We start from the raw sequence: 15,225 nt of genomic DNA on the forward strand, positions 1-15,225 counted from the left end.
GCTCATTAAATAGTTATCGGCTATTCAGTAAGATATTAAATTTAAAAAGTGAAAGAATTGTGCATTCTCCAACACTACTGTCTACTCTAATACACTGAACTCCATTATACAAGGAGCAGACATACAAAAGAAAGACCAGGGGAAGGAACAGGACATAGATACCTCCGAGAAGAATTCAGTATGTAGATAAAAAGCAACACCCAAAATCTATTAGCAGATTCAATGCAATCCCCATCTCATTCTTTACAAAAATAGAAAATCTATCCTAAAATTCACATGGACTCACAGACCCCAGATAACCAAAACAATCCTAAGTAAAAGTAATAAAGCTGTAAGGGGTTACCATACCAGGTCTCAAGATATATTCCAGAGACATCTTGAGAAAGTTTAAGAAAAGAAAGAGAGGGAGAGAGAGAGAGAGAGAGAGAGAGAGAGAGAGAGAGAGAGAGAGAGAGAGAGAGAGAGAGAGAGAGAGAGAGAGAGAGAGAGAGAGAGAGAGAGAGAGAGAGAGAGAGAGAGGGAGGGAGGGAGGGAGGGAGGAAGGGAGGAAGGAAGGAAGGAAGGAAGGAAGGAAGGAAGGAAGGAAGGAAGGAAGGAAGAAACACAATATGGTATGAACACAAAAACAGACATGTAAACTAAAGGAAGGAAACTGAAGACATTCAGAATGAAATTAGATCTGTATCTATCACATTGTACAAAAAGGAACTCCAAATGGATCAAACGCCTAAACATGAGAGTACAGCTGCTCAAGATTTAGACAGGACCCTGCATGACACAGGTGTAGGGAAGGGCTTTCTGAATAGGACTCCAAAAATTAAGGTCAACAATTAACAAGTGGAACTTCATAAAACTAAAAGTCTTTTGCCTATATAAAGAAATAATCAACCAGATGAAGAGGAAGCCCACAAATGGAGAGATTCATTGCCAGCTATACATCTAACAGAGGATTAATATCCAAAATATACGAAGAACTTTTTAAAAAGATTCAAAAAGACGGCCTGCGTCTGCGCGACGTCGGACGGAGGGACGGAGGGACGGAGGGACGGCCGGCCGCGCCATGGCGGACGAAGAGCTCGAGGCGCTGAGGAAGCAGAGGCTCGCGGAGCTGCAGGCCAAGCACGGGGACCCTGGTGATGCAGCCCAGCAGGAGACAAAGCAAAGGGAAACAGAAGTGAGAAACAGTATCTTAGCCCAAGTTCTGGATCAGTCAGCCCGGGCCAGGTTAAGTAACTTAGCGCTTGTAAAGCCTGAAAAAACTAAAGCGGTAGAGAACTACCTCATACAGATGGCACGGTATGGACAACTGAGCGGGAAGGTGTCAGAACAAGGTTTAATAGAAATACTTGAGAAAGTCAGCCAACAGACAGAAAAGAAGACAACAGTTAAATTCAACAGAAGAAAAGTAATGGACTCGGATGAAGATGACGATTACTAAGAGGACATGCTTAGACAGCCTTACGGAGCAGTGTCTAGGGCAGTTACAACCTTTAAATGTTTACTTTGTTTATTATCTCTATATGCCTTTTGAAAAAATAAACTTGTTACTCAAACTAAAGCAGTTTGGGTGTTGCAGAATCATCAGGCAACTCACAAGAAGATCTGTGTTTTGGGTAATCGATCCCTTCCTTCCAAAAGCTTTTAAATGGCGGCAGTGCAAGTTTATCCATTGCAGCCAGGACATTAACGTGAGGCGGAGAATCGGAAGCTGTGCCAGCGTGCCTCAGCAGCGAGACATACATACAGCAAGGGAAAGAAAACCCCGGGCAACCGAATCAGCTTTAAGATCTGAGCACATCCAGCGTTCTTCAGACAAAACTTGCAAAAACAAGGAAGGACATGTCCTTTTCCTGCAGATAGCATTTCGATTTCCTAGCTTTTGATTTAATTTACTTTTCAGAGGTGTTGAGTTTCCATTATCCAACAAATACCACTCTGCTCCAAAACAACCAGAGTGTTACTTTTGCAGAGTAAGTAGGACACCCTGCGGTAACTATTGAACAGTGGCGTGTTTACAAGGAGTAGGCTGGAGTGATTGATGGTTGAGTGCCGACGAGCACAGGACACAAGTCTCTTCTCAGCACCGCTTTGGGCAGCTCACGACAGCCTGTACCTCCAGCTCCAGGGGATCAGACACCCGCCGGCCCCAGAAACCTACCATGAAGGCCCCTACAAGCACACGCACATACCTGATAAAAATAAATTCTAAAAAAAAAAAAAAAAAAAAAGACAAATGACCAATTGGAAAAATGGGCCTGGGACCTGAACAGGGAATTCTCAAAAGAAAAAAGAAAAAAATATTTCAAAGAAATATATCAAAAAATGTTCTTTGCAGGTGGTAGTGGCACATGTCTTTAATCCCAGCACTCGGGAGGCAGAGGCAGGCGGATCTCTGTGAGTTTGAGACTAGCCTGGTCTACAGAGCAAGTTACAGATCAGTCAGTCTTGGAAACCCTGTATTGAAAAAAAGAAAAAAAAGGAGTTATTCATTCCTAGTAACTAAAGAAATGCAAATTAAAACAACTTTGAGATTTCTTCTTGCCCCAGTCGGAATGCCAAAGATCAAGAAAACAACCAACAACAAATGCTTGAGGGGATTCAGAAAAAAGAGAACCCTCACTCCCTGTTTGTTGGTGGGATTGAAAACATGTGCAGTCCTACTCCTCGGATACTTGCTCAGACATGTTTATTGCTGCTCTATTCACAATGGCTAGGAAATGGATTGTGGTGGTTTGAAAGAAAATGGCCCCCAAAGGGAGTGGCACTATTAAGAGGTATTGCCTTATTGGAGGAGGTGGGCTCTTCTTGGATGAGGTGTGTCTTTATGGAGGTAGGCTTTGAGGTCGCATGTATGCTCAAGACACACCCAGTGTCTCCGTCTACTTCCTGTCACTTGCGCACCATGTCTGCCTGCATACTGTCTTGCTTCCCACAATGACTGTAATGGTCTAAACCTCAATTAAATGTATTCTTTTATAAGAGTTGCCAAGGTCATGGTGTCTCTTCACAGCAATAGAAACCATAATTAAGACATAGATACAGCCGGGCGTTGGTGGTGCACGCCTTTAATCCCAGCACTTGGGAGGCAGAGGCAGGTGGATCTCTGTGAGTTCGAGGCCAGCCTGGTCTACAGAGTGAGTTCCAGGACAGTCTCCAAAACAATACAGAGAAACCCTGTCTTGAAAAACCAAAAAAAAAAAAAAAAAAAAAAAAGACATAGATACACCCTAAATGTCCTTCAACTGACAAATGGATAATAAAAATGTGGTACACATATACTCTGGAATATTATTTGTTTTTTAAAAAAAATGAAAACATGAACTTTACAGGGAATATAATAGAACCAGAAAAGATCATATTGAGTGAGGAAAGCCAGACCCAGGAAGATAAAATATTACATGTTCTATCTCATTGGAAGTCCCTGGCTCTGAATCTTCAGATGTAAGGACATATCCCAAAGTAAATGCAGAAACCAGGAAAGTAAAAGGAACCATTGCCAGGGTGAGAGTTTGGGGGAGCAATAGAGAAGGATACCAAGGTACAAATGATCTGATTGGGAAAATTGGCAACACAGAAGAAGCTCTAACTAGGGAGGGAGAGGGAGATGAATACAGAAGAAAGAGGAAGGAAGGTAAAATAACAGTAAGGATTCCATAAAATGTAAGGAAGCATGTTACTATCTACCAAAAATTACCTATAATGCACATATGTCTATATATAAGTATACATGTAGTTTTAATAAAAATTTCCCATCTGTACTAACAGCACTCCTTTAAAGAGTCAGAGACCATCTAAAAGAAATCTAAAAACCAGGCATGAAAAGCCCCTCCTTTGAGTTGTTGGTCATGGTTGTGCAAGAGACTGCCAAACATTACAGGCTATTGTTATCACCCTTGGTTTCCCCCAGGGTTAGAAGGTAAATCCTCATTGCTGAAAACACCATGTACTTCAGGCACAGGGTCCAGAAGCCCCTGAGCTGGAAATGACCTCACAGCCTCCTTGCTGAGGACAGTTTTCTGAGCAGTTTTTATGCTGAAGCTAATGTTGAGCTACATTTGAATTTCACACTCTTAGCAAAACAATTGCCTGAGCACAAACGTTATAGGACAGCCATTAATTCTTCATCCGTACCATCTTTATCTTCTTCCTCGTCTCCAGCCTGTTGGCCCACCAGGGCCCTTTCTTCCTGCTTCGTTTTCACCCTTAGCATGGTATGCAGAAACACCTTTTCCATACTTCTCCTCTAGTGTAGTTACCTTCTGTTCCTGAGGCTGTTTATCTCTGGTTGACTGTTCTGACTACATCTCAGCCAATTTTTTTCAGTCTCTCCAATGGACAGACCTGGGTGTTCACTTTTTATCTTTGGGTGATGTTTAGAGCAAAACAGGAAGAGGATTGACTATAGTTTGGAGGAAACACTGAGGTCTTTTTTTCTTTTCTTTCTTATCACCTCTGAGAGGAACATAATTCTTCTCCCCATCATATGTCACTTTTGGCCATATCTTCAAGCTTCAACTTTTCCTTTGCAGATGCAGTCTTGCATCTCTCAGAGAATTTCTTTGAGAACTCATCAAAGTTGACCGAGGAGTTAGGGTATTTCATCTTGTGCTCTTCCAAGCAAGACTACAGCAAAAGTGCTTATGAGAACAATTTTCCCCTTGGCTTGGTGGGTTTGCCTTTGTCCAGCTGAAGGAGCAGCATCTACCAGTTGGCACAAGTTTTTCCATCTGAGCCCAACCAATTCATTTCTTTACACAAGCTCCATATATAAGTGGTTTTCTAACCTAGTTTTAAATTGAGTCATTTGTTATGATTCTTTGTTTTTTTAATTATTTATATATTATGAATATCAATCCTGTATTGTATATTCAATTTGAAAAGTTTCTCTACCATTTCCTTTTCATTCAGTTAATTGTTTTCTTAGCTATATAGAATCTTTTTAGTTTTATGAGGCCACATGTCAATCAGGTGCGCCCTTGTTTCCTGAGTAAATGTATTCTCTTTAGAAAGTCCTTTCTTAGATCTCCATTTCTTTCTTCAAATATTTCATTTTCTTCATTGTAGAGTTCTTGCACCTTCTTGGTCAGGTATATTACTAAATATTCTCCTTTCTGAAAGTAATGTGATTGGCAAATATGAATGGGAGTGTTTAAATGATCTTTACTTAATGTGTTCATTATTGTTGTACATAAAGGCTACTGTTAATTTTGTGCCCCTCTATTTTCTTAAAAGTGTTGTTTTCAAAGTTTTCAGACAGAAATTTTGACATCTTTAATATATAATATCATGGCATCTGCAAATATGGATGATTTTGCTTCTTTTCCAATTTGTATCCTTTTAATTTATTTTTCTTGTGTTACTGCTTTAGCTAGTGCTTCAAGGATTATATTGAGAAAGAGTAAAGATAGTGGACAGTCTTCTCAATCCTGATTTTAATAAGATTTGTTTGAGCTTTCTCTTTGACTTTTTTTGGTGATTTAGATTAATGGAGAAATTTACTCATTTCTCCATTAGGTTTTCTAACTTAATGGAGTACAAGTTTTACAGTATTCTTTTATAATATTCTGGATTCTTTCATGTCAGTTGTAATGTTTCCTGGTTCATCACTGATTCTGCTGATTTAGGTCCTCCCCTTCTTTCTTTTGGTTAATTCAGCCAAGGACCTGTTGATTTCATTTATCTTCTCAAAGAATGAGATCTTAACCCATTGATTCTTTGTACTGTTTTACTTGTTCTCATTTCATTAATTTCCATTTTGATTTTTATTATTTCTTCTTATCTACTGAGTTTGATTTTAGTTCTTTTTTCCCAAATTCTTGAGTTGCATCACTATGTCATATATGTGATTTTTTTTCATGTAAGCACTTAGAGCTATAAATTTCCCTCTTGGGCCTGCTTTAATGTGTCCCCAGGGGTTTAGTTGTGTTGTATTCTCAGGAATATTTTTATTACTTTCTTGATTCCTTCTTTCTTGGTTTCATCATTCAGTAGTGTGTTATTTAATACTCATGAACTGGTATAATTACTTAAGATGTGTTTTAAGATTTATTGCATCATAGTAAGATAAATAAGCTACACAGAAATAGGTTCATTTTCTGAATTTGTTAAAATTTTAAGACTTGACATCCTACTCCAAAGGTAATTGCTCAACCTTGTTCGCTATTACTATAGCTAATACATGAAAATACATTTGTTCTTCTCTCATACAATATATCCTGACAGCAGCCCTTCCTCCCTCCGCTCCTCCCGGTCCCTCCCCCAAACTCCCCTCTTCCCTGAGTCCACTGCTCCTCCATTTCCCTTCAGAAAAAGGAACCCTCCCAGGGAAATCAACCAACATGGTATAACAAGATGTATTAAGATTGGGCATAAACCAGGCGGTGGTAGCGCACGCCTTTAATCCCAGCACTCGGGAGGCAGAGGCAGGCGGATCTCTGTGAGTTTGAGGCCGGGCTGGACCGACAGCCTCCAAAACAATACAGAGAAACCCTGTCTCGTAAAACCAAAAAAAAAAAAAAAAAGATTGGGCATAAACCCTTATATCAATGCTGGACAAAACAGCCCTGTAAGAGTCTAAGTGTCACAGAGAAACCCTGTCTCAAAAAACCAAAAAAAGTTCGGAGTCCCAAAAGAACACCAAGCTACACAACCATAACAAACACATGAAGAGGACCTAGCATAGACCTAGGCAGGCTCCATGATGGCCACTTCAGTCTACATGAGTGTCACGACCACCTCGACCAGCAAGGAAGACGCGACTCAGGAATCCTTCTCACAAGCAGTTTATTCAGGACCTTGAACAAATCTTCTGACCCCAGGGAGTGCCCGCCCACAGCTTAAAAAGGCCCTTGGGCGGCCAACCCCGGTAAGCCATGTGGCAACAGCAGATAGGTCCACATACGAGGAAGCAAGCCTGATATCCAGCCTTGACCAAATAAGGAGTTGTTTATCACAGAGAGCACTTGCTGTCGGGCTAGCAGAGGCGGAAGCCAGCACCATCTTAAGGGTGCAGCACTTCGCAGCTCTCTACAGTTCCCCCTTTTTTGTTTAAAATGCAACAGGCAAGAGTAGAGGTCTGATCTCTGACAATGACAGGGACATTGTACTGATTTTTGTTTGGCGTCATCCACCCAACAAACATCAGACCCGTCCGATACCCTTTTTTCCAGAGGCGGGACTCTTGGGTACCAACCCGCATGCAATCAGACATGCTCTTCTCTGGGTCATTATTAGCTGACTCAGAGTGCAGTGCTCTGCCTCGCATCCTGAGCGTATTTAATTAGTTCTTAAGGTGGCTAACCATGCCTGTGGGGGACTGTCCTGCTTCAATATCGGTAAAGGCCTGAATGACCATGGCTGCATTGCCTCTTTGTGTGACTCTAATCTTACATAGAAACCACAAGCAAACCAGGGAGACTGAAAGACCCCGGCCCAGCACAGGTGGCTGAGGCCTATGGAAAATTCCTTTCCCCCACAGCTCAGCCGAATAGTCATTTTTTGATCAGAAGGAAGCTCAGCTCAAGGTCTTTACAGCTGAATAGTCACTACTAACTCTGTCCAGGCAGGACACAGGTGTCTGCTATCTACATAGCGTCTGCATAGCCAGCCCAGCAAGACTGGGCCGGCACAGAGACCTATTGTTCCTCAGATAGGGCCAAGACCGAGACTTGAGTTCTGAGAGAAACCTCAATAGCCCTCATTCTGAGCCCCCCCGGCCTCATTTATATTGTCCAATCAGGGTCCTGTAACTAGGCTTCTTGCTTCTGTACTCTGCTTTTTTTGCTATAAAAGGACCCCTGAGTCCCCAGCTCGGGGCGCTCAGCCCCCCCAAGACTGAGATGCCCGGGTACCCGTGTGTAAATAAAGCCTCTTGCTGTTGCATCCAAGCTCGTGGTCTCGGTGTTCCTTGGGTTCGGGTCTCCCTCCCCGTGAAAGTCCCCCGCCTGGGGTCTTTCATTTGGTGCATTGGCCGGGAAATTGAGACCCCGCCCAGGGACCACCGACCCACTTCTGGGAGGTAAGAATTGTCCGGACTAAATTTCTGTTGTTTCTGTTGTCTGCTGTCTGTCTGTCTATGCCTGTTGTTTTATCGCGCCTGCGTCTGTAATATACAGCTGTATACATCTGTATCTGGTGGCACCGACCGCAGCTCTAGGACACGATCTGCCTCGTCTGTTTGGGGCCCCGTCTGTTTGGGGCAGATGTCCATCTGCCCCGTCTGGAGTTCTTAGGGAACTCGTCTGTTTGGGGCCCCGTCTGTTTGGGGCAGATGTCCATCTGCCCCGTCTGGAGTTCTTAGGGAACTCGTCTGTTTGGGGCCCCGTCTGTTTGGGGCAGATGTCCATCTGCCCCGTCTGGAGTTCTTAGGGAACTCGTCTGTTTGGGGTAGGTCTGTGTCTGGAGCTGGAGTTCTTAGGAACTCGTCTGTTTGGGGTAGATGCCTAGGAGTCTGCCCCGTCTGTTTGGGGCACCCCCACTGACGGAGGGATTTTCCATCCTGGTAGGGGACGAGGGCGGGAGGCCCCCGGCCTCGAGCCCAACTGAAGTTTTGCTTTCAACTCTACGTCGAAGCCGCGCAGAGAAAATCTGTTCGTTTTTGTTTCTTGTTTGTTTGTTTGTCTTAGTCATCACTCTCGAGAAGATGGGCCAGACAGTTACCACTCCGCTCAGTTTGACCCTTTCACATTGGCCACAGGTTCAGGAGTATGCTCGTAACCGGACTGTCGATGTGCGCAAGAAGGAATGGATCACCTTTTGCTCTTCCGAGTGGCCAGCTTTAAATGTTGGCTGGCCCCGGGATGGCACCTTTAACTCTCAAATTATCTTCCAGGTGAAAGAGAAAGTGATGGATCCTGGGCCCCACGGCCGCCCGGACCAAGTGCCCTACATAGTCACCTGGGAAGCGTTAGTTCGTAACCCTCCTGCCTGGGTGCGTCCCTTTGTGCACACCGGAGGGTCCCCTTCTCCCTCTTCCCTAACCCCCGCCAATTCCAACCCATCCGCACCCCCCCTTCCGCCCCCTTTGACCCCCTCCCCGTATCCTCAGTCCTCCCATTCTGGCCTGTACCCCACCGTAACTAAGCAGAAAGAGAAAAAAAGAGACCCTAAAGTCCTCCCTCCAGAAGACAGTCTCCTGTTGGATCTACTGACAGAGGAGCCCCCGCCGTACCAGGCTCCTCCGGCAGGCCAACCGGCGACAGCTGAGGCAGCAGCGGCAGCTGAGGCCCAACCTTCGCCTCCCACTGACCCGGAGCCCTCACCTATGGCCTCTAGACTGCGAGGCCGCAGGGAGCAGCCCGCTCCGGATTCTACTGCCCTGCCCCTCCGGACGGGCCATGATGGCCAATTACAGTATTGGCCGTTTTCTGCCTCTGATCTTTATAACTGGAAAAATAATAACCCCTCCTTTTCAGCAGATCCTGTGAGACTGACTGATTTATTAGAGTCGGTACTTACTACCCACCAGCCCACCTGGGACGATTGCCAACAGCTCTTACAGGTTCTCCTCACTTCGGAGGAAAAACAACGGGTCCTTCTTGAAGCCCGGAAGAATGTTCCCGGGGCAAATGGACAACCTACGCAGCTCCCAAATGAAATTGATGCTGCCTTTCCCCTCGACCGCCCAGATTGGGACTTCACCACTGAGGCAGGTAGGACCCATCTGCGTCTTTATCGCCAGTTGCTTGTAGCGGGTCTCCGAGGGGCAGGGAAACGTCCTACCAATTTGGCCCAGGTAAGACAGATTGTTCAGAAGGCAGAGGAATCCCCAGCTGCATTTTTAGAGAGGCTTAAGGAAGCTTACAGAATGTATACTCCATATGACCCTGAGGACCCCGGGCAAGCTACTAGCCTGACCATGTCCTTCATTTGGCAGTCGGCCGCTGACATTAGAAACAAATTGCAGCGGCTAGAGAATTTACAGGGGTATACACTACCAGATGTATTAAAAGAGGCGGAGCGCATCTTTAATAAGAGAGAAACACAGGAGGAAAGGGAAGAGAGATGGAGAAAAGAGGACCAAGAAAGGGCAGAACGTCAGAGACAGGAAATGGAAGAAAGGGAGATAGAGAGGGACGAGAAGCGTAATAGAGAGATGACTAAACTGTTGGCCACAGTAGTCGCAGAGCAGAGACAGGATAGGCAGAGAGAGGGACAAAGAGGGCCTCGCCTGGAAAGGAACCAGTGTGCATACTGCAAGGAGAGAGGACATTGGGCAAGAGAATGTCCCAAGAAACAAAGAAGGACATTCCAAAGGCCCAAACCCCGCTCTCAGACCTCCGACCTGCTGAGCCTCGAAGATTAGGGAGGTCAGGGCCAGGAGCCCCCCCTGAGCCCCGGATAACCATACCAGTAGGGGGGCGCCCGGTCACCTTCCTGGTAGACACGGGGGCTCAACACTCTGTTCTAAATCGGTCACCCGGCCCCCTGAGCCGACGAACTGCCTGGGTACAAGGAGCTACCGGTGGGAAGCAATATCGATGGACCACGGACCGCCAGCTCCACCTAGCGACCGGTAAGGTGATGCACTCCTTTTTACATGTTCCTGACTGTCCATACCCCCTCCTGGGTCGAGACCTCCTAACGAAGTTAAAGGCTCAAGTACATTTCGAGAAAGCCAACATAAGAGTCACGGGGCCAGAAGGGGCCCCACTCACGGTGCTGACCATAGCCTTAGAAGAGGAATATAGAATACATGAGCCCAAGGATGACTCTTTTAAGGTCGAGGACCGCTGGTTGACTGACTTTCCCCAGTCCTGGGCAGAGACTGGAGGAATGGGACTAGCCCTCCAGCAGGCTCCCATCATAGTCCATTTAAAGGCATCTGCTCTCCCGGCCTCAATTAAACAATATCCCATGTCCCGGGAGGCCCGCGATGTAATCAAACCTCACATTAAGAGGCTACTGGAGCAGGGCATTCTAACCCCCTGCCGGTCCCCCTGGAACACTCCCCTGTTGCCAGTCAAAAAGCCCGGAACCAATGACTATAGGCCGGTCCAGGACCTCCGGGAGGTCAATAAGCGGGTTGAGGACATACACCCCACGGTCCCCAATCCCTATAACCTCCTGAGTGGACTGCCACCTGACTATATTTGGTACTCAGTCCTGGATTTAAAGGATGCCTTCTTCTGCTTGCGGTTACACAAAGACAGTCAGCCACTGTTTGCCTTTGAATGGCAGGATGCAGACTTGGGAATCTCGGGACAACTTACATGGACTAGGTTGCCCCAAGGGTTCAAAAATAGCCCCACCCTCTTTGATGAGGCCTTGCATCAGGATTTGGCCGGATTTAGAGTCCACAACCCTGAGGTCATCCTCTTACAATATGTGGATGACATCCTGATAGCCACCAAAACAGAGGAGGAATGCCTTAGGGGGACAGAAGCTCTCTTAAAGACTTTAGGAGACTTGGGGTACAGGGCCTCTGCCAAAAAGACCCAAATCTGCCGGACCCAGGTCACCTACTTGGGGTACAAAATCCAGGATGGAAAACGTTGGCTAACAGAAGCCCGCAAACAGGCCATACTTGACATCCCTCCTCCCAAGACCCCCCCGAAAACTGCGGGAATTCTTGGGAACAGCAGGTTTCTGTAGACTGTGGATCCCCGGGTTTGCGGAAATGGCAGCACCCCTGTACCCCCTCACCAAGACGGGGGCTACTTTTGACTGGGGGGGAGAGCCAGGAAAAAGCCTTCATGGACATCAAGAAGGCTCTGCTCTGCTCCCCAGCTCTGGGGTTACCTGACCTGACTAAACCCTTTGACTTATTCGTGGCTGAGCAAGAGGGTTATGCGAAGGGGGTCCTAACTCAAAAACTTGGGCCCTGGAGACGACCGGTTGCCTACCTATCTAAGAGATTAGACCCCGTGGCGTCAGGATGGCCCCCATGTCTCCGCATGATAGCCGCCACCACAGTTCTCATAAAGGACTCTCACAAATTGACTTTGGGGCAGCCTTTGACTATCTATGCCCCCCATGCTATGGAGGCAGTCATCAGACAGCCACCGGGCCGCTGGCTCACCAATGCCAGGATGACTCATTACCAGACTCTGTTGCTGGACAAGGACCGAATTCACTTCGGGGCTCCGGTGACCCTGAACCCCGCCTCGTTACTTCCCCTCCCCGGGGAAGCAGAGACTCATGACTGCTTGCAGGTCCTGGCTGAGGTCCATGGGACGAGAGCTGACCTCACGGATTAACCCCTTCCCAACCCTGACCTTGTCTGGTTCACGGACGGAAGCAGCTTTGTACATCAAGGGGAGCGGAAAGCCGGTGCTGCAGTGACAACTGAGTCAGAAACAATTTGGGCCGAGGCCCTGCCGCCAGGAACATCGGCTCAACGAGCAGAACTGATTGCCTTGACACAGGCCCTGAGACTGGCAGAAGGTAAGAAACTCACTGTCTACACAGACAGCCGCTATGCTTTTGCCACCGCTCACATCCATGGTGAAATTTATAGGCGAAGGGGGCTATTGACCTCAGAGGGCAGAGACATTAAAAACAAAAAGGAAATCCTGGCCCTTTTAGAGGCTCTGCACCTGCCAACCGCCCTCAGTATTATACATTGCCCAGGGCATCAGAAAGGCGACAGTCCAGTCGCCCGGGGAAACCGGAGGGCAGACCTGGCTGCCCGGGAGGCTGCCCTGGCTTTGGAAAGCAGCAGTCACCTCCTCCAGGCAGCTGTAGTCCCTGTAACTAATGGGGCTTCCGAGAAGACCTCCCCGTCATGGGACTATGAGATAAAAGACATCAAAGCCATGAAAAGACTGGGGGCGACCCGAGTACATGATGGTCTCTGGACCTATCAAGGAAAAACTGTCCTTCCCCGCCTAATGACTAGATATTTGGTTAACAGCCTACACAAACTCACTCATTTGAGCTCCAGGAAAATGAGAGAACTGTTAGCCTGGGAAGAAAATACTCGCTACCTGTTGGGAATAGAAGAAATACTAAAACAAGTGACTGAGCAATGTGATGCCTGCGCCCGCGTCAATATGACCAGGCTAAAGCTACCCATGGGGACTCGAGCTCGTGGGCACCGGCCTGGGGTGCATTGGGAAATAGATTTCACAGAAATCAAACCAGGAAAATATGGATACAAGTACCTCCTGGTTTTTGTTGACACCTTCTCGGGATGGACTGAAGCCTACCCCACCAAGCACGAGACGGCAAAGGTGGTCACCAAGAAACTTCTTGAAGAAATCTTCCCCCGTTACGGAATGCCACAGGTATTGGGGACAGACAACGGGCCTGCCTTTGTTTCTCAGGTAAGTCAGTCTGTGGCCACCTTGTTGGGGATTGATTGGAAATTACATTGTGCTTATCGACCCCAAAGTTCAGGGCAGGTAGAGCGTATGAATAGAACCATTAAGGAGACTATAACTAAATTATCGCTGGCAGCTGGCACTAAAGACTGGGTCCTCTTGCTCCCCTTGCCCTCTATCGTGCCCGGAATACACCGGGCCCCCATGGCCTCACCCCTTTTGAAATTCTATATGGAACCACCGTTCCCTTTGTTCAGTTCTTTGACCAAGATATTTCTGACTATGCCAATTCCTCCTCTCTTCAAGCTCACCTGCAGGCACTCCAGCTGGTTCAGCAGGAAGTCTGGAAGCCTCTGGCCCAAGCCTACCGAGACCAGAGGAAACACCCTATCGTCCCTCACTCCTACCACGTGGGAGACAGCGTTTGGGTCCGGCGCCACCAGGCTAAGAACCTTGAACCCCGCTGGAAGGGACCATACACAGTCCTGTTGACCACCCCTACTGCTCTCAAGGTGGACGGGATTGCTGCTTGGATACACGCCTCGCACGTAAAAGCTGCCTTCCCTGAGGATCCGGACTCAGAATGGAAAGCTCAACGCACTCAAAATCCTTTAAAAATAAAACTTACCCGCTCCCCTCCCTCCTGCTAATAGCCCTCCTCATAAAATCAGACACTGGTGTGGCCTCCAGTCCCCATACCGTTTATAAATTAACCTGGGAGGTTCTCTCCCAGATGGGGGAGGTCATTTATGCTGTCACGGAACCACATGCACTTGGGACATGGTGGCCTACTCTATGGCCTGAATTTTGTGATTTGGTAGCAGGGTTGAACACTTGGGACATTCCCCATTGCCACCCAAAGGCATGCACCAGTGGTTCCCACCTTTACAGACGTCGACGTACATTCATATTCATGGACCCTAGAGAAACCACCCCCGGGTGTGTTAGTCGCAGAGCCAGAGAGCAGCTACATTCACAGGACTTCTATGTCTGCCCCCGAGATGGACGTACCTGGCAACAGGCCCGGAAATGTGGGGGACATGATTCCTTTTTCTGTGCAGCTTGGGGGTGCGAGACTACAGGGGATGCGTATTGGAGGCCATCCTCATCCTGGGATAAAATACAGGTACGCAGAGGCTGGGACAAAAGACAATCTGGAATGATAAGTATGCCCCTTGCCATTTCCTTCACTGCGCAGGGAAAGCAAGCCCCGGACTGGCAGACTGGGTATACCTGGGGTTTGCGTTGGTATCTATATGGGACAGACAGGGGAGTAATCTTTACAATCAGATGTAAGGTGGCTCCGGTTAATCCACAGGCCATAGGCCCTAACCAGGTTCTTGCTGATCAAAAGCAGCCTAGCTTACTCATGCCCAAGGCTGATACCAGGCCTCTGAACCTGCCTAAAACCACAGCCGCTCCTGCGCCTACAGAAAGCACTCCCAAACCCCCCCTCCTCGGGTCCCCCCCTTGAAGGCATGGGAGATAGAATATTAGCCCTAATCAAAGGGACATATGCCACTCTGAATTTAACTCGCCCAGATAAGACTAAGGAATGCTGGCTTTGTCTGACTCCGCAACCTCCCTATTATGAAGGCTTAGCGGTTATGGGCGAATATACAAATCAGGCCACAGCCGAGGCTCTTTGTGGGACAGCCATGCAACATAAATTGACCATCTCAGAAGTGTCTGGAAAGGGGCTATGTATAGGTAACGTCCCCACCACGCATCAAGGACTATGCAATGCCACTGAGCCTTTGCCCCAAAGTGGCCGCTACTTGATAGCCCCCAATGGGACATATTGGGCATGCAACACTGGATTAACCCCTTGTGTCTCCACCACGGTACTAGGTGCCACCGTTGACTATTGTGTTCTGATTGAATTATGGCCTAAGGTAATTTACCACCCCTCTGACTATGACATGATAAGTACTGGCCGCATTAAGAGGGAACCTATCTCCAT

At 47.3% G+C, this 15,225-nt stretch overlaps 1 protein-coding gene across 1 annotated transcript; it reads left to right on the forward strand.

Annotated features, from left to right (window-relative positions):
* The first annotated feature begins 1,028 nt into the window (after window positions 1-1,028).
* Window positions 1,029-1,558, forward strand: LOC106021394 (programmed cell death protein 5). The gene has a single exon (XM_013115745.3). It carries the CDS (start codon window positions 1,061-1,063, stop codon window positions 1,436-1,438), a length of 378 nt encoding a protein of 125 aa, XP_012971199.2. The 5' UTR covers window positions 1,029-1,060; the 3' UTR covers window positions 1,439-1,558.
* Window positions 1,559-15,225: the final 13,667 nt, after the last annotated feature.

This window comes from Mesocricetus auratus, unplaced genomic scaffold (assembly GCF_017639785.1).
Source record: "Mesocricetus auratus isolate SY011 unplaced genomic scaffold, BCM_Maur_2.0 Super-Scaffold_100004, whole genome shotgun sequence".
Taxonomy (NCBI): domain Eukaryota; kingdom Metazoa; phylum Chordata; class Mammalia; order Rodentia; family Cricetidae; genus Mesocricetus; species Mesocricetus auratus.